Source organism: Notechis scutatus, chromosome 4 (genome assembly GCF_049901735.1).
Source record: "Notechis scutatus isolate UNSWTSFEM ecotype Mainland chromosome 4, rNotScu1.2, whole genome shotgun sequence".
Taxonomy (NCBI): Eukaryota; Metazoa; Chordata; class Lepidosauria; order Squamata; family Elapidae; genus Notechis; species Notechis scutatus.
The window spans coordinates 5,986,202-6,010,839 of NC_142012.1; the positions used below are offsets into that span (position 1 = coordinate 5,986,202).

Genomic DNA, 24,638 nt, shown 5'->3' on the forward strand with positions numbered 1-24,638 from the left:
TGGTTGGATGAGATGAGAGAGACAGGCAGACAGATAGAAAGAGGGAGAGAACAGTCAACAGTTTAAGCTAAACATAACACTAATCTTCGAATCCCTCTGTTAACTGAAACCAAGGCCTCTGTGCAGCATCGACTCACAAAACAGGAGGGCGAGCGAGGGTGACCTTGGGAGACCATTTGGATCAAAATCTCTCACCTTGCAACCCTGCCAACCTCTCTTCCTTTTGTGTGTTTCCTCCCCTCCCAAAAGATGCTCCAAGCCTGCCCGTGATGACCTCTTTCCTGGAGACCCAAGGTGGACACCTGGGCATCATCCAGTGCACAGTGGACAGCGACCCTCCCTCGGAAATCGCTCTGTACAAGGGCGACGTCCTTGTGGGTTCCAACAGCCCCGTCCAGTTGGACACCGACTCCAGAATCCGGGCGACCTCCTCGCCTAACACCCTGAAGGTGACCATCCAGGAGCTGAGGTTGGACGACGAAGGAGAATACGTGTGCTCGGCTCAAAACCGCTATGGAGACACCATGACCACCATGGAGTTCACTGGAGAAAGTGGGTCAATGGGAATCTTCCTCCCCACTCTGGTTAGGGGGCGAACCTGAGCAGAACATAGGGATAGAATTGCTGGCTCTGGAGCTGTTCTGCAAAAATGGCAAAGGCAATTATGGGATGCATTAATAAAAATGTAACTCCTAAATTGTGGCATGTCAGGAGTAGGAGGAGGAGGAGGAAGAGGAGGAAGAGGGGAAGGAGGAAGAGAAGACAGAGAAGGGAGAGGGGTGGGGGAGGACTGTGTCCTCTGAGCTTAATGGGATTGTTGTTGTTTTTTTGCAGACGTTTCATTACCCAACTAGGTAACATCATCAGTGCTAGAAGGGAATGGGGTTTGCAGGGAGGAGGAGAGGGAGGAAGAGGCAGAGGAGGAGGAGGAGGAGGAGGAAGGACTGTGGGGTCCTTGGTGCTCTCTGAGCTTGGTGGTTTTCTTGCAGACGTTTCATTACCCAACTAGGTAACATCATCAGTGCTAGAAGGGAATGGGATTTGCAGAGAGGGGGAGGGGAGGGGAAGGATGAGAGGGAGGGGAAGGAGAGGGAGGGGAGGGGGAGGATGTGGGGGAAGGGCTGTAGGATCTTTGGTCTTCTCTGAGCTGGGTAGTTTTCGTGCAGACCTTTTATTACCCAACTAGGTAATGCCATGAATGTTAGAAAGAAGTGGGGTTTTCTCTCTATTTATATATAGTGACTTGCCCTCCCACCAACATGTGATATAAACTGTCCCCTCCCTTCTAGCACCGATGTTGTTACGTAGTTGGGTAATAAAACATCTGGAAAAAAACCCCACCAAGCTTAGAGAGCAGCAAGGGACCTATATGTGCCCTCCTCCTCCTCCTCTTCCTCCTCCCCCTTCTTCTCCCCCTCCCCTTCTCTGCAAAGTCACTCCCTTCTAACACTGATGTTGTTATCTAGATGGGTAATAAAACGTCTGCCAAAAAAAGACATACCAAGCCCAGGATCCCTCAGACGGGGGGAAAGCTTCCTCAGAATTGATATTGAGCAACACCTTTGTTTCCCTTCTTCCCTTCCCTTCTTCTTCCACCCACCCACCCAACCTCCAGCCACCAGCATCACCATCACCCCGTCTCCAGAGGTCCACGAAGGTGACGCCGTCCGTCTCTCCTGCACTCTCAGCGGGAACCTCCCAGCCTCGGCCAACTTCTCCTGGTTCAAGGAGGGTCTCCTTCTGCCGGGGGTCTTCGGGGATTCCCTGCTCTTGGAACACGCAGCCGTGGGGGACGCCGGAGCATATAAATGCCGAGTGGAATATCCCGGAGCCAGCAAGATCTCCAGCTCAGCCTCACTCTCTGTGTTGTGTAAGACCACCCCCTTGGCCTTCCCCATTTTACTCAAAACGACATACAGGGGTTGTCCTCGAAGTACAACCGTTCGTTTGTTGAACGGCAGGCTGGGCTGCTGGAGGGGTTCAGAGGGGTTCGGGAGAGCCCCTAGTTAAGATTCTGCGCAGTTCGGAGAACCGCCCCCCTAAATTGCACTCCTGGCTGGCCACGCCCACCCCTTCCCTCCCCTCCCATGAGTCCCCACATGACCCATTTTGGATGCAGGGAAGTGCAGGGGGTGCACGGAGGCTCAGGGAGGGTGAAAAACGGGCCTCCCGGAAGTTCGAGAAGGCCGGAAATGGGCCTGTTTCCAGTTTTCAAAGAGCCTCCTGAGCCCGGGGAAGCTGTTTTCACCCTCCCGGAGGCCTCAGGAAAGCCTCTGGAGCCTGGGGAGGGCAAAAATGCCTCCCCACCCACCGTGGACTAGGCCCGTGATGGTGAACCCTTGGCCATTTGTGTGGGCACGCAAGACCTAGCCAAACATACCTGCACTGCGCATGCGTGCGCCTCCCAGCTGATTTTTGGCCCGTTTGAGGCCATTTTCGCCCTCCCAGAGGCTCGAGAGGCCGAAAACGGGCCTTCTGGAAATACCAGAAGTGCCGAAACGGGCCCATTTTCGGCCTCCTGAGGCTTCCGAGGTTTCCCTCGAGCCTCCGGGAGGATGAAAATGGCCACAAACGGGCCGAAAATCATACTCGTATTTATGATGGTTGTGGTGTCCCCCTGGGGGGGGTGTCACATTACACCCCCCTTTTGCGACCTTCTGACAAGAAAAGCCAGTGGGGGAAGACCCATTTGCTGAACAACCTTGTGACTAACTGGAACGGCGGCAGTCGTTCGTTTAACAACTGTAGCAAGGAAGGTCCTAAAATGGGGTGAAACGCACTTAACTCCGGTCTCAGCCACAGAAATTTGGGGGCTTTGTTTTGGTCATAAATGGAGGACTACCTGTACATCTTAAGATGGCCGAGGTTGCGAAACACCGATTATCTCATCTCCAAATTTTTGTTTTTCGAGCCTTCCTGAAAATCCGTTCTAAAATCCCTTTACAAACCCCCTGCTTGTTTCCAGACAAGGATGGCTTGGGCCACTTCTCAAAAATAATTAGAATAATAACAGAATAACAAGAGTTGGAAGGGACTTTGGAGGTCTTCTAGTCCAACCCCTTGCTCAGGCAGGAAACTCTCTACCACCTCAGACAAATGGCTGCCCAATCTCTTCTTGAAAACCTCCAGTGATGGAGCACCCACAACTTCTGGTGGCAGGCTGTTCCACTGGTTAATTGTTCTCACTGTCAGGAAATTCCTCCTCAGTTCCAGGTTGCTTCTCTCCTTGATTAGTTTCCATCCATTGCTTCTGGTCCTGCTTTGGAGAATAGGTTGCACTAGCGGTGGGATTCAAATTTCTTAACAACCAGTTCTGTGGGCGTGGCCTAACTTGTGGATGGGGCTTGGGGGTCATGTGACTGGCCGGGCATGGCTTGTATGTAAATATTGTAAATATTTATGTAAATATTTAATATTTTTATTTCAAAAAGAGCAACTTTTACCCAAAATCAGGCAAAGCAGGCAGGTAGATTGAGTTGCTCATAGAATCACAGATTCATTCAGAGATCTATCTATCTCCAATCGGCTACCTGAGCCTGTCACATAAAATTTGCTAGCCAGTAAACTCACAAAATTAACTCACAACACACCATGTATGTAAATATTGAATTATTTTTTTTATTAAAAAAAAGAGCAACTTTTACCCCCAAAGCAGGCAAAGCAGGCTGGCAGATTGAGTTGCTCACAGAATCACAGATTCCCTAAGAGATCTATCTTTCTGCCATCGGCTACCTGAGTCTGCATTGAAAAATAGAAGCTTCAGTCCTAAGGAAGGTTCAGCTCTGCTTTTAGATGAGGTAAAAAAAACAAGAAATGCAATGATTTCCTGTTTTCTAGCTCATCTAAATCTCCGGGCACAGCAGAACAGCTGATGGTCAGGGGGGAAAAAAAAGGAAAAATAGTAACTTAGCAGGCAAGTTTGATGGTGTGCATGCCAGGTAAGGAGTGAGTGGACAGGGACAGGAGGGACGGGGCCAGCCAGTGGTGCAATTTGCAGTTCTCCAAACTGGGCAGAATCATAACAACCAGTTCAATAGAACCGATCCAAACCAGTAGAATCCTACCTCTGGGTTGCACCCCCCTGTCCCAAAGGTGCTTTTTTTTCAAGAGGCAACTGGACTTTCTGGGTTTTCTTTGAAGACGTTTCCCTTCTCATCCCAGAAGCTTCTTCAGCTCTGGCTGTAGGGTGGGGAACGGAAGGATTTATACTCTTTGCAGACAGCTGGTCATTTGCATCCTTTTAAAGGGTCATTGAGGCCACTTGGTGTCCCAACGGTGCTTTTTTTCACGAGGCAACTGGACTTTCTGGGTTTTCTTTGAAGATGTTTTGCTTTTCATTCAAGTATCTGAGCTGAAGAAGCTTCTGGGATGAGAAGCGATTATCATCGGAGCTAGTAAAATACCACCGCTGGCCCCTGCCTTTTCCTGTCCTATATTTCCTTCGTTTGTTGCTCAGCTGATAGGCACACCAGAGCAGATTGCCACAACTCAGCTTTTTTACTTACCAGAGCTGACAGTAAGGCAAGTTTTCACGCTTAAGAGTGCCCGTTTTACGAACACTCCGCATGCGCGAAGTATTTTAGAACACTAAGCACGCGCCCACAGAACCGGGAGTTAAAATATTTTGAATTCCACCCCTGGATGTGACCCTGATGTGTGCCCTCCAATCGTGTGCCTTCTGCTCTTGCTGGACTTGCATTCCCAACTGATCTCGTATCTGTCAACTCACAAAACATTCCTATGCCTGTTTTAGTAGTTGCCATTAAAAAAAAGGGGGGGGAGGAAGGAAATCTGGAAGAGCAGTGCAGCAGTTGAAAGCGAAAGTACATTCCAACTCTTATCTTTCAAAGATTGTAGCTAAACTACCAGAGCTTTTGCCCGGGAATATATTTCATTGGAGAATGTGATTGATGACACCCAGCCCGTAATTGGAGAATGTGATTGATGACACCCAGCTCGTAATTGGAGAATGTGATTGATGACACCCAGCCTGTAATTGGGGAATGTGAATGATGACACCCAGCCTGTGAACGTGCTTCATTGGAGAATCTGATTTATGACACACCCATGGGGGAGGGGGAGAAACAGGGTCACAGGGGACTGTAAATTATGTATGCCAGAGTTGACTTGCTATCAGGATTCCAGCAATCACTCTAATTAAATCATGATTCTCAAGCCAAACTTCAAAAAACTTCAAAGCATTTATTAGAGGCGACATGCAGGGCAGTGCCAGAATGTTGCCTCTAATAAATCCTTTGAAGTTTTTTTTTTTGAAGTTTGGCTCGAGAATCCTGATTTAATTAGAGCGATTGCTGGAATCCTGACAGCGGATTCCCGCATCTCAGCTGTTTTGCTTACTAGCGCTGATGGTAAGGTAAGTTTTCATGCTTAAGAGTGCCCATTTTAGAATGTGAAGCGCGTGCCCACAGAACCGGTAGTTAAAAATATTTTGAATTCCACCCCTGGAGGGCACCCCTGATGTGTGCCCTCGAACTGTGTGCCTTCTGCTCTTGCTGGCCTTGCATTCCCACCTGATGTCTGTCTGTCAACTCATAAAACATTCCTATGACTGTTTATTAGTTGCCATAAAAAAGTGGGGGGAGGAAGGAAATCTGGAAGAGCAGTTTGAAAGTAAAAGTACATTCCAACTCTTATCTTTAAAAGATTGTAGCTAAAATACCAGAGCTTTTGCCCGGGAATATATTTAATTGGAGAATGTGATTGATGACACCCAGCCCCGTGAATGTGATCAGTTGGAGAATCTGGTTTATGAGACACCCAGAGGGGAAACAGGGTCACAGGAGACTGTAAATTATGTAGGCCAGAGTTGACTTCTGTCATGCCCTTGTAGGAGTCTGATTCTGAGGGGGAGATTGAGCAGCTGACAGGGAGTGGGAGTGTGGCTCTGGTGGCTGTGGAAGAAATGGGGGAAGGGCACAGTCCGGCTGGGCATTCAGAGGAAGACCCAGGCCCACTCCCTCTTCATCCTAGGGCATGCAGGGAGGAACGGAGAAGGGAGCAACATGGCTTACGGGAGAGAAAAAGGCCCTGATCCATTTCATGAGTTGCAGCTGGGAGAACAGGATATAAGTGGGGCATTTGCACACATCTCCTTGCTGGAAGCAAAGTGTGCATTATCTTGGTCGAGGTTTTTGGAAGAGTTTGATCTCCCACCGAGGATAATTGGACATTGGAGGCATTAAAGGGAATTTATTCTACTTTTGTGACTTTGTTATTTGTGTGTCATGCCCCGGGTCATCACAGCTTCATACAGGGCAGTGCCAATATGTCTAATAGATCCTTTGAAGTTTTTTGAAGTTTGGCTCAAGAATCATGATTTAATTAGGGTGAATGCTGGAATCCTGACAGCGTCGCCCTAAGTAGGGATGCTCTTTGGTTTCAGATGCCCCGAGGAATCTCCAGGTGTCTGTTTTCACGGAAAGCGAGCGGGGAACCGTGGCTATCTTCCAGTGCTCCGTGGACAGCCATCCTCCAGCCACCTGGGTTCTGCGGAAAGGAGATGTCGTCTTGGCCAGCAGCCACCCAAAGAACGATTCGGCCTCTAATCGGATCAGCATCACAACCGGACCCAACACCATGCGAGTGGAGATGTCGAGGGTTGTGCCGGAAGATGAAGGGAGCTACAACGTTACGGCCACCAACGCGCACGGCGCCGCCTCCAGACAGCTGTACTTCCGGGTGCAAAGTGAGGGCCAGCTTTGTTGTTGTTGTTGTTTTTTCTCACATATTATTTTATTATCAATCTCTATATTCTTTTTTTTTTTAAACAGTTTATTAGTTTTTACAATTAAAAACAACCAACGATACATACACAAATAAACGAGAAAAAAAAGAGAAGGAAGAAAAGAAAGAAAAGAAAAGATTGAAAAGAAAGAAAAAAGAAAGGAAAAGAAGGAAGAAAAGTTAAAAGCATTCTTATTTTTACAGTTTGCAAGATCTTTTTTCATAGCCTTTGATTTATGTCATATACACACACCTATTCTATACATATATCGCTATCTCATTATTATAGGTTAATACTTTCCTCTTATGCCTTATGGTACCTAATTTATCTTTGATCAATCCAATTATACCAACAATTCCAACTATCATAATATAGTGAAGTATCTTTGTTTTTTAGTGCCAAAGTCAGTTTGTCCATTTCTGCACATTGTGAAATTTTATCAATAATCACTTCATCTGGTGGAATTTGATGTTGTTTCCAATATTGAGCGAAGGCTAATCTGGCCGCGGTTAAGATGTGTATTGTTATGTATTTAGCTTTTTTGGAAATTTGTTTGTCAAAGATTCCTAGTAGGAAGGACTCTGGTTTATATTCGATCTGCTCTTTTGTAATTTCTTCCAACCAAGTTTTGAATTTCTTCCAACCAAGTTTTGATTTTCTTCCAGTAATTTTGGGTTTCTGTACATGTCCACCACATTTGGAAAAGGGTTCCTTCTTTTTTCTTGCATTTCCAACAATAAGGACTCATGTTGGGGTGCATCTTCGCTAGTCTCGAAGGAGGGAGATGCCATCTATAAAACATTTTATAAAGATTTTCCTTGTATGCTACCGATTTTGTGATCTTATTATTCCTGCCCCAAACTTTTTCCCATTCCGCTAGTGTAATACTACGTCCTACGTTCCGACTCCACGCAATCATATTTCCTTTTACAATTTCTTCTTCTAATTCTGTTTCTAGTAAATAATTGTAAAATTTTGTTATGTTTTTTTTTGTCCGGTCCTAATAAAATTTTATCTAATTGTTGAAGTTTGTTGTTAATTCCAAATTCTTTCTTGTCTTGTTTGTACCTACTTTGAATCTGAAGGTAAACCCATTGATCAATTTTTGTCCCTGGTCCTGAATTTCCTGCCTCGATTTCAAATTTCCTTGTGGGTCCAATAAGTCTTTATATTTAATCATTTTAGTAATTTCCAGATTGTTTGGGTGAAATCCATATTGGCATTTTTATGTAATGTTTTTTCCGTATTTTCTTCCAAATTGTTAGTAGCGCGTCTCTAATTAAATGTCTATGAAAATATTTTTGACTGGTTTTCCCTACGTCCCATAAGAAAGCATGCCACCCCTTTGTAAGTTGTGGCCTTCTAGAAATAATATTCTTTTATTAGTTAAATTCACCCAGTCCTTCAACCAAACTAACGAGGTGGCCATATAATATAACTCCCAGTTTGGGACTGCTAACCCTCCTCTGTTCTTCATATCTTGCATTGCTTTTACGTTTATTCTGGGTTTTTTCCCTTGCCAAATAAATTTGAGGGTTATTTTGTTAAGTTCTTCGAAGAACTTTTTGTGTAATTTAATTGGGATCGTTTGGAATAAGTATAGAAATTTGGGGAGAATGTTCATTTTAATGGTTTCCTACCTAATAGTGAAATTTGAAGTTTACTCCATGATTCTAAATCTTTCTTTACCTGATGTAACAATTTGTCATAATTATTTTCTTTAAGTGACTTACAGTGTGGTGTTAACCAAATTCCTAGATATTTCACTTTCTTTGTCACTTGTATTTCCATTGTTTCTTCTAATTCTATTTTCTGTTTTTCTGTTAAATTTTTGGTCATTAATTTGGTTTTTTTCCTGTTTATTTTAAGTCCTGCTACTGCTCCAAATTTCTCTAGTTCTTTCATCAATTTTAGTCCCCTATCTATTGGTTCTTCAATGAAGAAAATCATGTCGTCCGCAAATGCTTGCAATTTAAATTCCTCTTTCTTAACCGTTAATCCCTTTATATCTGAATTTCGCCTAATTCGCATTAATAATGTCTCTAATGATAATATGAAGAGCAGAGGAGAGAGTGGGCAGCCCTGTCTCACTCCTTTTTCTATCTTTATTGGGCGAGTGTGTTCCCCGTTTATTATTATATTGGCTTGTTGTGTGTCATAGATAGTTGTTATAATATTTTCAAATTTGGTACCCAGATTCAAATTATAAATTTTTTGAATTAAAAATTGCCAATTCAGATTATCGAAAGCTTTTTCTGCATCTAGGAACATGAGTGCTACTTGTCTCTCAGGGTGGGCTTCATAATATTCTAGTACATCTAATACTATTCTTAGATTATTCTTTATTTGCCTAGTTGGAAGGAATCCGTTTTGATCTTCATGTATATACAAGTTTAGCAATCTTTTTAATCTGTTTGCTATAATAGAAGTGAATATTTTATAATCAGTATTTAGGAGTGAAATCGGCCTGTAATTGTTTATATATCTGGGATCTGTATCCTCCTTCGGGATCAGCGAAATCAGCACACACACACCCCCATGAGTCCAGCATCCTGGCTGCTAGTAAAACGTAATTAAAAACTTCCAACATAAATGGTCCGATTTGTTCTACTATTCCCTTGTAGAGCTCCCTGGGATTCCATCTGGGCCCGGGTTTTGTTATTTTTCTGGTTATCTATTGCTGATTTCAATTCGATTCAATAATGTCTTTATTTAATAGTTCTGCCATTTCTTCCCCAATTACCTTATCTTTAACTTCATCTAAATAGTTCCTTATTCTATCTTCACTAACCTCTTCTTTTTTGTATAGATCTTCAAAGTATTTATGAATGATTTCTTTTTTCTGTTCTATTTCCTGGTATATATCTCCCTTGTTATCTATTAACTGGTATATCATTCTCTTTTCTTTCTTTTTTTTAAATTTATAAGATAGCCATCTTCCTGGCTTGTTGGCATGTTCAAAATAGGTTTGTCTAGTCAAATTTGTAATCATTTTTTCTTGTTCGATTAAATTCAATTTATGTTTAGCTATACTTATCTGGTTTTGCAGTTTTGTATCTTTTGGAGTATTCTGTAGTAGTGTTTCTAGCTCCTTAATTCTTTGTTGTAGTTTATTTTGTTGGGAATATTTTTCCTTATTTCTCTGGGCATTATAAGAGATTGTTATACCTCTTATTACCGCCTTCATTGTATCCCATATGTTTTGTTTTGTAGTTTCTCCATTATCGTTTTCTTTTATTAAAAAGTTTAATTCCTCCTTTAATTTATTGATGTATTCTTTCTCTTTTATTAATTGAGTGTTTAACGTCCATCTTTTCTTTGGTTTTACCCTATCCTTCCATATTATCTGAATTGGGTTATGGTCTGCCCATTCACTGGGCAAAATTTCCACTTCTTTTATTTTGTTTGCTATTTCCCCATTCATCCATGCCATATCTATCCATGTCCATGTTTGGTGGGGATTTGAATAGAATGTAAACTGTTTTTTTCCAGGATGTAGTCTTCTCCATATATCTGTCAAATTTAGCTCTTTCATCATTTCCCTGCAAATCTTAGGGAGCTCTCTTTTCCCCTTTTTATTTTTCCCGCTGTTGCTGTGGTCTTTTTGATATTCAACAATAGAATTGAAGTCCCCTATAATACAGATGTTTTTTTGTTACAATTCAACCATTTTTCCATATAGGTGTTTAAAAAACTCTTTTTGGTCCCCGTTCGGGGCGTAAATTACTACTAAAAGAATTGGGATGTCATTAATCCACATCTGCAAAACCAGAGTCCTTCCTTCCAAATCCGACCATATTGGCTCTGCTTTTAAATCCTCTTTTACATATACTGCAATTCCTTTCTTTTTACACTCGTCTGCTGGTGTGGTAAATAACTTTCCTAATTTCGGGCATTCTAAATATTTTTCATCTTTCTTAATTATGTGCGTTTCTTGTAGGCATGTTATATCGGCCTTTTGTTTGATTAATTTAGTTAATATCCTTTTTCTTTTATTCGTTGAATTTAAACCGTTTATATTTATTGATAGTAATTTTTTTTCTTCTCCCATTTATTTAGTTCTGTTTCGCTCTTTGGCGTGTAACAGCTCCTGTTTCTCCTTGCGTTTGTGTTTGTGTGATTCCTTCTGTCTTTTGTTGCGAATGAGTGTCCTCTTGGTTCCCTACAGATCTGATTCTATTTTTATGTCCACCGTATTCTTCTTGAGAATTTGTCTCTGATTCCTCCCTACTACTTTGCTCCTGTGGGCCCACCATCCGTTCATAAAAGTCCTGAGCTTTTTCCATGGTGTCTATTTTAATTTTCCTCTCTTTCCACGACACTAGCATCCCTTCTGGTATAAGCCATTTGAATGTAATTCTTTTTTGGTTTAAATAAGCTGCCAGAAATTTGTAATCGCGCCTTTGTTCCCTTACTCTTCTCGGAATCTGTTTAAGAATTATAATTTCTTTTTCTTTATACGTTATTGTTTTATCTCTAGAAATTCTATATATCATATCACGGGTACATGTTCTGGTGAATCGTATGTGAACTTCCCTGGGGCATTTGTGTCGTCTTGCGTAATTTGTATTGACCCGGTAAACTTCATCAAACTCTTTTTGGATATCATCTCTGTCCTTCTTCAAAAGGCCGGACAGTATTTCTGCCATCAAGTATTCCAGGTCTTCCTCTTTTGATTCCGACACATTTTGAAATCTTAAGTAAGTTGCCGCCTTGTCCATCTCTAGGAGGACCAATGAGTCATCCATTTCTTTACTCATGTTTTTAAGATCTTCATCCACTCTTTCTAATTCCTTTTCCGTTCGGTCAGTTCTTTTTTCTACCTCTTTTATTATAACTTCATTTTTCTCCAAGGCCTGTTGCAGTACTCCCACTTTATCCTCTACTTTAAAGATGTCCGCCTTCATTTCTGCCTTTAATTTCCCCATCTCTTCCTTCAGTTCATTAATATCTGCTCTTGTTTCACTGTGGTTTTTAGTCATTGTTTCTTGCAGTTTTGTCAATGAGTCCTGTAAAGTTAGAAACATTGCTTGGATGTTGGCATTCGAGATGCTAGTTTGCTTCTCTATTGGTAGTGTTTCCTCTATTGTTTTTTGCACCATGGGTGAGGTTGTTGCTAAAGTAGTTGTTATTGTGGGGTTGACCTTTCTGCCAGTTTTCAACGCTGTAGTAGTTGTAGAAGTCATTTCCTGTAAAATTTGTTTTTGTTGTTGTACAATGCTAAGTATATTGTTCCAAATTGGCATTCAGTGTTCTTAAATCTATTACTAGAATTGATCAAGATCTATCAATCTGTTAAATAATTGTATTCTTAACTAATTAATAAGATAAATCTGTATTTCACTGATTTAACTTAAATGTAAAGTAAGCTTAGTTACAAAAAATGTTGCATTCCTAAATATTCCTAGATATGATCACACAATGCAATATGATATTAAACTAGAGAACTCTAAAATTGTTAATTAATCAATACCCAATATTCCTACTATCCCCCCTATATTCCCACACAAAATATAGCAATCTTTGTTATTAATAACTTAACTAAATTAATTAATCCAATATTTAACTGTTAGGGATATACACCCTAGCAGAACGTGCAACGGCAGTCTAGCAGACAGGCAGGTATGTGAGATAATAATGTTATAGTAGCTTACACTCAGTAAGACAGATACACTGTGCAAGTTAAATAGTTTTTATTCCAGCAATAGTTATAGCATAGTCAAACAGTCCATAAGTCATACACTAAGTTCAGTCAGTCCGGGGGTTATTCAGTTTGCAAAGTCCAGTGTCGAAAAAGAGTTCATTAAACTTACAATCAATCAGTCCAGTGATATATCTCTTTTGCAGTCAGAGATATGAAGAAAATCAAACCCCTTTTCTTCTCTCAGCAAACACGCAGTTATCACCATCAATTCATCATTGTCAGCATTCCAGTAAAAGCCAGGGACAAACAGTGAGCTCTCTTGCTCCCTCTTATGGTGATTTTACAACCGCACCCAAAATACTTGGTTTACAGTTTAAAGTGATACATACACTTAAACTAACTAACATAGTTTATATATTATTTTACCCAAACTAAGTTAGGTAACCAATGTTATCCCTAACATTAACAACCTAATATAATGTGCATATCTATCAAGAGAGAATCAAAGAAAAAGCATAATTCAACATAACATGATATCAACTGATAGGAAGGAAGGGAGAATATTTTAAGTAAATATATGCGCAAAGAGGAAAGTAAAAAAGAAAGAAAGAGAAGCTCTAGAAATATAATTTTTAGTTTTCACTTTTCAATTTGGGAGCTTTCACTTTAAGCACACCGGAAATGGAAGGTGAAAAGCTGCTGAGTAACAGCTACGATTAAACAACGTTCTCCCTCATTCAAAGGCTTCCAGTTTTTTCAATTGCCCTGATTTCCTTCGAGAGGAGGGAAAAAACGCTGTCTCCTCCAGTGGAGCAATATCCTCAGGTTCCCAGGGATTGTTTGAATAAATTGTGTCCTTTCAGTCAGTTAAGTCTGTTACTTCGTTGCAGCCACCTCAGCTTTCTAAATGCCCTTCCCGGATCAGCTTAGTTCTGCTTTCTGGCTCCGGTTGTAAAAGGATCTGCTCAAATGCAAATGGTAACTAGATCTTTTCAGTCACTTTGTGATGCTGGATTCCTCTTTAAATCTTTGTTATTCCACCTCTCTTCTCGCTTTTGGCCGCTTTCTCTTAGGGCTCCCAACAGACGCTCTTAAACAATATATCACAGCCTAAAGTCAATCTGTACTCTTCCAAATTTCTTCTCCGCCACTAACTTTAATCATCACTCTCTTTCCCAACGAACTTGCAAACTGTCACTCACTCTTTCCTTCACATCGGTGGCAGTCAGGACTTCGGAGCCTCCATTAACACGGGGCTATTCTTGATCGTAGGGCTCTGGAGGGTTTCCTCTTCGTTGCAGGGGGGTTGCCTTCCCCACCCTACGATCCGAGGTTCCCCCACACCGGCACGGGTCTCTCCAGGACTCGAGCACCCCGAAAGATCGCACCAAACTCAAGAAAAGGTTAGCTGAAACCACAGCGGATTTCTGCCCCTCTGCTCGTCCTTGCCTTGCCCCGAGGGCTTTGTTAGTCACTCTTGCAGCGGGAGCTTTGGTGGGGGGGTGAATGCCAAACCCACATGCCTTCACAGGTAGTCCTCGACTTACAACGGTTCATTTAGGGATTGTTCAGTTACAACGGTGCTGGAAAAAATGGACCTGGGACCGTTTTTCACTCGTAAGACCGCTGTGGCATTCTCCTGTGGGTCTCTGTGGTCAAAGTTGGGACGCTGGGCAACGGGCTCAGACTTGTGACAGCTGTTGCAGTGTCCCTGGGGGGAGTCGAGGGGGGGGGTCACGTGATCCTCTTTGGAGAGCTTCTGGCCAGGAAAGTCAGTGGGATTCACTTCTCAGCTGCATGAGTCCCTTAACAGCTGGAGGGGTTCAATGAACAACTGGGGCAAGGAACATCGTAAAAAAATGGGGCAAAAATTCACTTAATGACGGTCTCGCTTCCCAACTGAAATTTTGGGCTGAGTTGGGGTCGTAAGTCAAGGAATAACTGTATTACGGTCTTTGAACATCCTTTACGATTTAATAGCAATTAGATAGAGATAGATAGAGATAAGATGGATGGATGGATAGATAGATGATAGATAGATAGATAGATAGATAGATAGATAGATAGATAGATAGATAGATGATGGATGGATAGATAGATATGATAGATAGTCAAAAATATTTCCATAGACATTTAATTAGAGACGCACTATTAACAATTTGGAGGAAAATAAGGAAAAAACATTATACAAAAGTACCAGTATGGATTTCAACAACGGAGGCAATGATTCACCCAAACAATTTGGAGCTTACCAAAATGATTAAATACAAAGACTTATTAGACCCACAAGGAAATTTGAAACCGAGGCTGGATCTTCAGGAGCAAGGACATAAAATTGATCAATGGGTTTACCTTCAGATTCAAAGCAGATATAAACAAGACAAAAAGAATTCGGAATTAATAACAAACTGCAACAGTTAGATAAAATTTTATTAGGGTCAAATAAAAAAACATAACAAAATTTTATAACTACTTATTAGAAACAGAACTAGAAGAAGAAATTGTAAAAGGAAATATGATTGCTTGGAGTAAGAACGTGGGCGCAGCATCACATTAGTGGAATGGGAGAAAGTTTGGGGCAGAAACAATAAGATTACCAAATCGGCAGCATACAAGGAAAATCTTTATAAAATGTTTTATAGATGGCATCTCCCCCTTCGAGGTTAGCGAAGATGCACCCCAACATGAGTCCACATTGCTGGAAGTGTAGGAAAAAAGAAGGAACCTTTTTCCATATGTGGTGGTCTTGTGCAGAAACCCAAAAGTATTGGAAGAAAATCAAAACTTGGTTGGAAGAAATCACCAAAGAGCAGATCGAATACAAACCAGAGTCCTTCCTACTAGGGATTTTTGATAAGCAAATTTCCAAAAAAGCCAAATACATAACAATACACATTTTAACAGCGGCCAGATTAGCCTTCGCTCAACACTGGAAACAACATAAAATTCCATCAGAAGAAATGATTATTGAAAAAATCTCAAAATGCGCAGAAATTGATAAATTGACTTTGGCGCTAAAAAACAAAGACACTACGATAGCTGGAATTGTTGGTATAATTGGATTGACCAAAGATAAATTATATATCATAAGGCATAAAAGAAAAGTATCAACCCATAATAACGAGGTAGCGATATAAGTTAAAAACAGGTGTGGTTATATGACACAAGTTAAGGTTATGAAAACAAAAGAAGATCTTGCAAACTGTTAAAATAAGAATACTTTTTATTTTGTAACCTCTTTCTTTCTTTCTTCCCCTTTCTTTTTCTTTCTTTTCTCAAAATTCTTTCCCTCTCTTCCTCTTCTCTCTTTTTTTCTTTTTCTTTCTTTTGCTTATTTGTGTATGTATTGTGACTGGTTTTAATTGTAAAAATTAATAAACTATATTTATATATATAAAAAAGATAGATAGATAGATAGATAGATAGATGGAGATAGACAAAGAGACAGACAGACAGACAGATAGATGATAGATAGATAAGACAGGAGAGAGAGGGAGAGGGAGAGGATTTCCCCTTTGCTTCTGGTCATTTACTTCCTTCCCTTCCCCTTCCCTCCCCCTCCCTATTCCCCTCCTCCTCCTCCTCCTCCCTGCTTCCTCTTGTTTTTTCTTCCTCCTCCTCCTCCTCCTCCTCCCCCTTCTTCTTCTTCTTCTCCTTCTACTTCTCCTTCTTCTTCTCTCCCCCCTCCCGCTCCTCCCTCCTCCTCCTCCTCCTCCTCCTCCTTCTTCTTCTTCTTCTCTCCCCCTCCCGCTCCTCCCTCCTCCTCCTCCTCCTCCTCCTCCTTCTTCTTCTTCTTCTTCTTCTCCTCCCCTCCTCCCTCCTCCCTCCTCCTCCTCCTCCTCCTTCTTCTCCTCTCCCCCTCCCCTCCCTTCCTCTTGTCTCTTCCTCCTCCTCCTTCTCCTCCTCCTCCTCCTCCTCCTCCTCCTCCCCCTCCTTCTCCTCTTTCTAAATGCAAAGATGCCCGTCCTCCAGTTATTCCTCAACATATCTTTCCATTTTTCCTATTCTCTCCTCCCGGGGATCCAGCGGCCCGGATCCTGGTCAGCCCATCCCCCATGGTGCTGGAAGGGGAGCAGGTCAGCCTCACCTGTGACGTGATGGGAAGCCTCCCAGAGGATGCCAGCTTCTCCTGGTACCGGAACAGCAAGCACCTCCAAGGGCTCACCGACGGCACCCTCACCCTCCTGCCCATAAGCCCCCAGGACGCCGGAGCCTATTACTGCAAAGCCCAGACCGCTGACGGGAACAGCCTCAGCACCTCTCCATCCGTCAGTCTAACCGTGTTTTGTAAGTTCCCGAAAGCTGGTTTGTCTCCATATCCATCTTAAATGACAGGCTGGGAAAAGTCTGGATTCCAAACTGGGGGTGTGGGAACAATTAACCAGTGGAAGGGCTTCCCTTGAGAGGTTGTAGGTGCTCCATCGCTGGAAGTTTTTAAGAAGAGACTGGATAGCTGTTTGTGTCGAATGGTAGAGGGTCTCCTGCTGGAGCAGGGGGTCAGACTAGAAGACCTTTAAGGTCCCTTCTAGCTTGGGTGTTCTAAGTGTAGCTTTCCCTTTCAAAACAAAAAAGGGGGGGGTGGGATTCAATCTATTCTCCAAAGAAAATTTTGGTGGTCCGCAAAGAAATGTCTCCCCCAAAACGATTAATCCAGCCGTTAATGGTTGGGAAAGCTGATTCTAGATAAAATGAAGTGCACTTTTGCATGCTTTTAGCTCTGCTTTTCCACTGAATCCTTCCTTAGGGCACCCCCTTGTGAAATATGAAGTCAAAATAAGGACGGTGGGAGGTCTTCCTCCATTCCAGCATGCCTTTCTCCCCCACCTTACACACAGAACTGGGCCCCTCCCAGTTAAACCCATGGAAAACCGATTCCTGGTTGTGCCTTCTACGGCCAGCAGGTGGTGCTATTGGCTTATTTACCAGCCCTGCTGAATACAGAATAACAGAGCTGGAAGGGGCTTTGAAGGTCACCTATCTAGTCCAGGGGTCTCCAAACTTGGCAACTTTAAGACTTGTGGACTTCAACTCCCAGAATTCTCCAGCCGGCAACTTCAGAGTTGAAGTCCACAAGTCTTAAAGTTGCCAAGTTCGGAGACCCCTGATTATAGTCCAATCCCATTGGAGACCTTATACCAGGGGGTCTCCAAACTTGGCAAGTTTGTGGACTTCAACTCCCAGAATCCCCCAGCCAGCATGGCTGCCATAGTATGGGGCTCCAGGAAAAGCCAGCACAGGTTTTTAAGAGTGTAGTGTGAGGTCCCTGGTGTTCTCTGAGCACAGATTTGACTCAAGTTAATTGATAGCGAGATGGACGGCATTAAAAATTTAATAAATTATCATCGATCCTTTCAGACAGCGCCAAGGAGCCCTCAGTTCAAACCTGAGAAATGAACTTTCTCTTCTCTTTAGAAAATATGGCTTCACAGAACCAAATTCCAGAACAGGTCATTTGGTCGGTCCTCCGTAACTGAGGTTAAGCATGCTTGGGATAAACATATGTCCGTCATCTGATAAAAAAAAATAATTCATTCACATAAATAAATCAACAGAAATTAAAAATAATGAAGAAAGAAATTAGAAAGGAAACAAACAAATAGACAAAGACCTCAGAAGGCACACTGGGTGGATCGAGCGCAGTGGTGGGATTCAAAGATTTTTACCACTGGTTCGGTGGGCGTGGCTTAGTGGCGTGCTTTGCAAGCGTGCACACACTTTGCATGTGCATGCGTGTCGAACGCACACTTTGCACAGGCATAGAGGCAATCCGACTTGCCTCCTGCAAGCCTGCACTCTCCTGGTCGCTTCAGCGGCCGCCGCGCAGCACTCTTCCGTGCCGCGCAAAGCAGCTGCGCTTCAAAAGCAGATGATAAAGGTGAGTATGGAAGTCCGGGTGGACAGGTGGGCCCAACAGCAGAGCGGTGCTACCTGTTTGGTCTCCGCTGCTCATCGGCGCTACCAGTTCAGGAGAACCAGGCCGAACCAGTAGAATCACACCACTGATCAAGGGGGTGTTTTTTTTTCTTCTACCAATTTCCTATGTTCTGTTGGGAGCTTGGAGTACGAGAGGAGGGCACCAGGGGTGAGATTCTACCAGTCCGCACCTATTAGCTAGAACTGGTTGTTAACATCCTAAGCAGTTCGGAGAACCAGTTGTTAGAAAAAATTACTGGTCTAATCCTGTAAGGAAGGCAGGAAGGAAACATTCTGGTGTTGCTTACAGAAACTGCCTCTCCATTAACCCTTATTACATTCTTGGCAGGACAATAGTAGACAGTCTAAGATTAAAGTTTTTGGGGTTTGGGGAAGATACCACAGAGTCAGATAAAGTATTCCAGACGTTGACCATTCTGTTGCTGAAGTTGTATTACCCTCAGAGGTGGTATTCAAAAGATTCTGACCGGTTCTGGAGAACCGGTAGCGGGAATTTTGAGTAGTTCAGAGAACCGGCCAATCCCACCTCTGACTGGGCCCACCAACCCCATCTCTCCTCTGCCTCCCATCGAGTCCCAGCTGATCGGCTGGGTCTTCTTTGGTTGCCCTGCACAGCAGAATGGAGCTGGAAAGCCGGGTTAGTGGGATGGGGAGGGAATAGGGGATTTTGCAGTAGATCCTTCCCTTGCCACACCTACCAAGCCACGCCCACAGAACCGGTAGTAAAAAAAAAAGTGGAATCCCACCACGGTTGCAGATGCTTCGCGTGAAAACTAGCCAGCTCAAAGACCCCCAAGGACCCTTCCATCTTTGCAAAGGGCAAGAGGAGATACCGCATCCTTCCATTTATGGAGAACTTCGGCTGAAGGCCTTTTTGATCTGGAGATGTTCCACCTGATAGGGAACCTCCAACTTCTGGATTCCATGCACCTATTGCAATCTGTTTGATTTTTTTTCCCCACAGACCCCCCTCGGAAGCCCCACGTCACGGCTTTCCTCGAGACACCAAGCAGCCGAGTCGCCGTCCTTCACTGCACGGTGGAAAGCAATCCCCAGGCCCAACTGTCCCTACGCAAAGGCCAGGAGCTCTTGGCCACCAGCACGGACTCCGGTCTTGGCCACCCGCTGCGAGTCAAGATTTCCCCCACGTACAACAGCCTGAGAGTGGAGATTTGGGACGTGGTGATGGAAGACGAAGGGGAATACGCCTGTTTGGCCAGCAACCGATACGGCAACGAGAGTGCCAAGATCACCTTCAGAGCGGAGGGTGAGTAGGAAGGAGGGATGCCCTGGTTATCAGCAGCTTCGGGTAAAGGACCGTGCAAGAGATCGGGGGACCCAAAAAAGTCTTGTGCCCAGAAATCGCATGGGGGAAGTCAGGGAGGTTTGTGGAGAAGTGCCTTTTGGCTATGTCCCCAAGCAGCCTGGGCTCCGATGCCAGCTGAATTTGAGAAGGTATTCTCAATGTGAGGCTTCAATTTGACATCAAAAGCCAGTATGGTTTCTTCAGATGTTTCATGACCCAACTAGGTAACATCATCAGTGCTAGAAGGGAAAGGAGGAGGAGGAGGAGGAGGAGGAGGAGGAGGAGGAGGAGGAGGAGGAGGAGGAGGAGGAGGAGGAGGAGGAGGAGGAGGAGGAGGAAGAGGAAGAGGAAGAGGAAGAGGAAGAGGAAGAGGAAGAGGAAGAGGAGGAGAAGGAGAAGGAGAAGGAGAAGGAGGGAAAGGATTGTGGAGTTTTTTATGCTCTCTGAGTTTGGTTGGTTGTTTCCTTGAAGATATCTCATTACCCAACTAGGTAACATCATCAGTGCTAGAAGGGAGTGGGGTATGTGGAAAAGAGGAGGAGGAGGAGGAGGAGGAGGAGGAGGAGGAGGAGGAGGAGGAGGAGGAGGAGGAGGAGAACTGTGGAGTCCTTGGTGCTCTCTGTTTGGTTGCTTCCTTGAAGGCATCTCATTACCTAACTAAGTAACATCATCAGTGCTAGAAGGGAGTGGGGTATGTGGAAAGGAAGAGGAGGAGGAAGAGGAGGAAGAGGAGGAGGAGGGCCTTGGTACTCTTTGAGCTTGGTTGTTTTCTTGCAGATGTTTCATGACCCAACTAAGTACCATTATCAGTGCTAGAAGGGAGTGGGGTTTACCACTTATACAGAGAGGGCAAACCCACTCCTTGTAGCACTGATGTTACCAAGGAAGCAACCAACCTCAGAGACCATCAAGAACCAAATGGTCCTTCTCCTCTTCCTCTTCCTCCTCCCTGCCATGTTTCTCTATACCCCAAAGGACAAAAACTTTTCCGCCATGGAAAACAAACACCTAAAATGAAAGTTACACCCCAGTATTGACATATAAGCTGCTCAGACTCATTTCAATAGTGAGATGGGAGGCATATAAATGTAATAGATAAAATGCATGTAATAAAATAACAATAGAATAGAACAGGAATGAATAGAATAGAATAGAATAGAATAGAATAGAATAGAATAGAATAGAACAGTTGGAAGGGACCTTGGAGGTCTTCTAGTCCACCCCACTGCTCAGGCAGAAACCCCTATACGATTTCAAACACATCCAAATCAAAACCAGCAATTCACCCTGATATTTTGGGGGAAGCAGCTGATTAAGGAACTGTTCATCATTACCCTGCCGGATATAAATCCTGGATATAAATCCAGAGACCTTCCAGAAACACTTTCCATCCTGGATGTGCTGCAGTGGTGGGATTCAAATTTTTTTTTACTACTGGTTCTGTGGGAGTGGCTTGGTGGGTGTGGCTTGGTGGGTGTGGCTTGGTGGGTGTGGCTTGGTGGGTGTGGCTTGGTGGGCATGGCAGGGGAAGGATACTGCAAAATCCCCCTTCCCTCCCCACCCCACTAACCAGCTTTCCAGCTCTGTTCTCCTGTGCAGGGCAACCGAAGAAGAACCAGCCGATCAGCTGGGACTCAATGGGAGGCAGAGAAGAGATGGGGTTGGCGGGGCCAGTCAGAGGTGGGATTGGCCGGTTCTCCAAACAACTCAAAATTTCCGCTACCGGTTCTCCAGAACCGGTCCGAACCGACTGAATATACCACCTCTGATGTGCTGGTTAACAGGCCTTCTGTTTTCCTTCTGTCCTTCTAGCTGCAAAACTATGGATTTCTCCTCCAGACGTCCTGGAAGGGAACTCCGTCAACCTGACCTGTGCCGTTGACTCGGATGCCGTCAGGGAGATGCACTATGTCTGGTTTAAGAACGGCGAGTGGTATGCAGAAGGCCTGGTCCAGACTCTGACGTTCCACCAGGCAACCATAGAAGACACCGGCACCTACTACTGCACCGCCCAGACGCGGGAGAGGATGCGCAATTCCTCCTTAAGCACCTTGAATGTCCTCTGTAGGTCCTGGAGGGGTGAGGTGGGGTTGGAGGGCTGGATCGGGTGGTGTTATGCAACCTGCTTCCCCCTAAGTGAGGCTGCACCTCCAGAGTGTGTCATGGCCTTAAGGATGAGGGAGCTGCTGGGGAAATGGTGTCCTTTTTGGAATATCTGCTTCGGGTCCTGAGTGAGCTTGGACCTTTTCTTGCAGATGTTTCATTAACAGATTTCGTAACGTTACTGGTGCTAGAAGGGAATGGGGTTTGCAGAGAGGAGGAGGAGGAGGAAGAGGAGGAGGAAGAGGAGGAGGAAGAAGAGGAGGAAGAGGAGGAGGAAGAGGAGGAGGAAGAAAAGGACTGTGGGGTGCTTGGTGCTCTCTGGGGTTGGTTGCTTCCTTGAAGACATCTCATTACCCAACTATGTAATATCCTCAGTGCTGGAAGGGAGTGGGTTGTGTGGAAAGGAGGAGGAGGAGGAGGAGGAAAAAGACTGTGGGGTTCTTGGTGCTCTCTGGGGTTGGTTGCTTCCTTGAAGACATCTCACTACCCAACTAGGTAACATCCTCAGCACTAGAAGGGTTGTGTGGAAAGAAACAGGAAGAACAGGAGAAGGAGCAGGAAGAGGAAGAGGAAGAGGAAGAGGAGGAGGAGGAGTATGAGCCATTGAAGCCCTCCGACCTTGCTTATTTTATTGCAGATGTTTCATTACCCAACTAGGTAATATTAACCGTGCTGGGGCAAACTAGCACTGTTGATATTACCTAGTTACCAGAATAAAAGAGTTACAAAGGACCTTGGAGGTCTTCTAGTCCAACCCCCTCCTCAAGCAGGAGACTTTATACCATTTCAGACAAATCGTGGCCCAGTCTTTTCTTAAAAACCTCCACTGATGGAGCACCCACCACTTCTGGCGGCAGGCTGTTCCACCGGTTAATTGTTCTCACTGTCAGGAAATTCCTCCTTAGTTCCAGGTTGCTTCTCTCCTTGATCAGTTTCCATCCATTGTTTCTTCTCTGGCCTTCAGGTGCTTTAGAGAATAGCTTGACCCCTTCTCTTCTTTATGGCAGCCCCCCCAAATACCGGAATGCTGCTCTCATCTCCCCTCTGGCCTTTCTTTTCTATAGACTAGCCAAACTCAAATCCTGCAACAACCCCTCTTCCTATCTTTTAGTCCCCAGCCTTTGATCATCCTACTTTGCTCTTCTCTGCCCTTTCCTCAAAGTCTCAACTGTTCTTCAGGAGGGTTTCAGGTTCTTATCCAGGCAACGGGGTGGAACCAGGGGTGGCATTCAGCCGGTTTAGACCAGTTCGAGCGAACCGGATGGTCAATTTGCATCTGGTTCGCCAAACCGGTATTTGAACGGACCGGCTGGCCCTGTCCACCCCTTCCCTCCCCTCTCCTTTCAGGAGTCTCCACACAACTCGTTTTCAAATCAGGTAAGGGCAGACTCCACGCGGAGGCTCTGGGAGGAAGAGAAACGGGCCTTCCGGTAATACCGGAAGTCACAAAACGGGCCTGTTTCTGGCTTCCGGAGGCCCTCCAATGCCCCGGGGAGGCCATTTTCAGCCTCCCAGAGGCCCGAGGGAAGCCTCCGGACCCTGGGGAAGGCGAAAAACAGGCCTCCAGGAAGTTCCAGTAGGCCACGCCCACCATGGCCACCCAGCAACCCATCCGGCAACCAGGCAGCGAACTGGCTTGCTGGGATTTTTGAATCCCACCCCTGGGTTGAACTAGAAAGGTCTCTTCCAACCCTAGGGGTCCATGCCTCCATGACCTATCTATGGCTTAATCTCTCTCTCTCTCTCTCTGCTCTTTTTCTGGAAGATCCACCCAGGAATGTGCTGGTCAAGTCCTTCTTGGAGATCCAGAAAGGCCAGGTGGCCATCATCCTGTGCACCGCTGACAGCAACCCGCCTTCCGTGCTTTCCCTTCGCCATGAGGACCAAGTCTTGGCGTCCACCATCTCCAAAGTCCGTGGGGTGCCAGGCCTGAAGCTGAGGGCTGCTTCCTCCCCAAATTCCTTGAGGCTGGAGATCCGAGACGTCAACCTGAAGGATGAAGGGCGCTACGAATGTTGGGCGAGCAACTCTCTTGGCCAAGCCCAGGCATCATTCAACCTCTCCGTGGAGAGTGAGTAAGAGGGCTCAGGTCTTAGAACAGGGGGTCCCCAACCTTTGCCACTTTAAGACTTGTGGACTTCAACTCCCAGAATTCCTCAGCGAAGCTGGGAGTTGAAGTCCACAAGTCTTAAAGTGGCAAAGGTTGGAGATGCCTGCTGTGTGGGACATGGAGTTCCTTCTGGTCCATCATGTGTTTGATAGGTTGGTGAAGGGTCCAAAGAGTAAAAGAAGACAATTTAGGGGCGATGACTGAGGTTGCTCACTCAATCCATTTGTTTCATGGAGGGTAAGTAAGCACACTACAAGCCATCACTCTGCAGAATCCCTTTTCCTAGAGAGGGAGTAATACAACAGGGACAGGAAATGCATCATGGGGACAGTAGAGATGAATCCTAGAGTGGCAATGTGATCCAGTAAACAACTACAATAGAGAGGAATGCATATAAGGTATATATGCATACCTTACGTGCATTCCTCTCTATTGTAGTTGTTTACTGTACCTTATGCATATAAGGTAGACATAACACCTGTAGCACCATTGGCTCAAGTTGTAAGTTATTCTGTCAGACAGACAGATTAACAGAGTTGGAAGGGACCTTGTAGGTCATCTAGTCCAACCCCCCACCCAAGCAGGAGACCCTACACCATTCCTGACAGATGGCAGTCCAATCTTTTCTTGAAAGCTTCCAGTGATGGCGCTCCCACAACTTCTGAAGGCAACTTCTGTTCCATGGATTCATTGTTCTCCCTGTCAGAAAGTTTCTCCTTATATCCACTTGAATGTCTCCTTGATAGTTTCCATCCATTGTTCCTTGTCTGGCTTTCGGGTGCCTTGGAGAATAGCT

General features: G+C 44.5%; 1 protein-coding gene across 2 annotated transcripts in view; it reads left to right on the forward strand.

The window, feature by feature from the left end:
- Nucleotides 1–24,638, forward strand: part of SIGLEC1 (sialic acid binding Ig like lectin 1) — a 65,666-nt gene that overhangs the window by 22,489 nt on the left and 18,539 nt on the right. For both annotated transcript variants that reach the window (XM_087965696.1, XM_087965697.1), the window contains exons 9-15: nt 250–552; nt 1,616–1,870; nt 6,404–6,706; nt 16,416–16,676; nt 19,288–19,590; nt 21,442–21,693; nt 23,498–23,803. In XM_087965696.1, the coding sequence (XP_087821822.1) occupies nt 250–552; nt 1,616–1,870; nt 6,404–6,706; nt 16,416–16,676; nt 19,288–19,590; nt 21,442–21,693; nt 23,498–23,803 (1,983 nt within the window). The remainder of the gene's footprint in view (nt 1–249; nt 553–1,615; nt 1,871–6,403; nt 6,707–16,415; nt 16,677–19,287; nt 19,591–21,441; nt 21,694–23,497; nt 23,804–24,638) is intronic.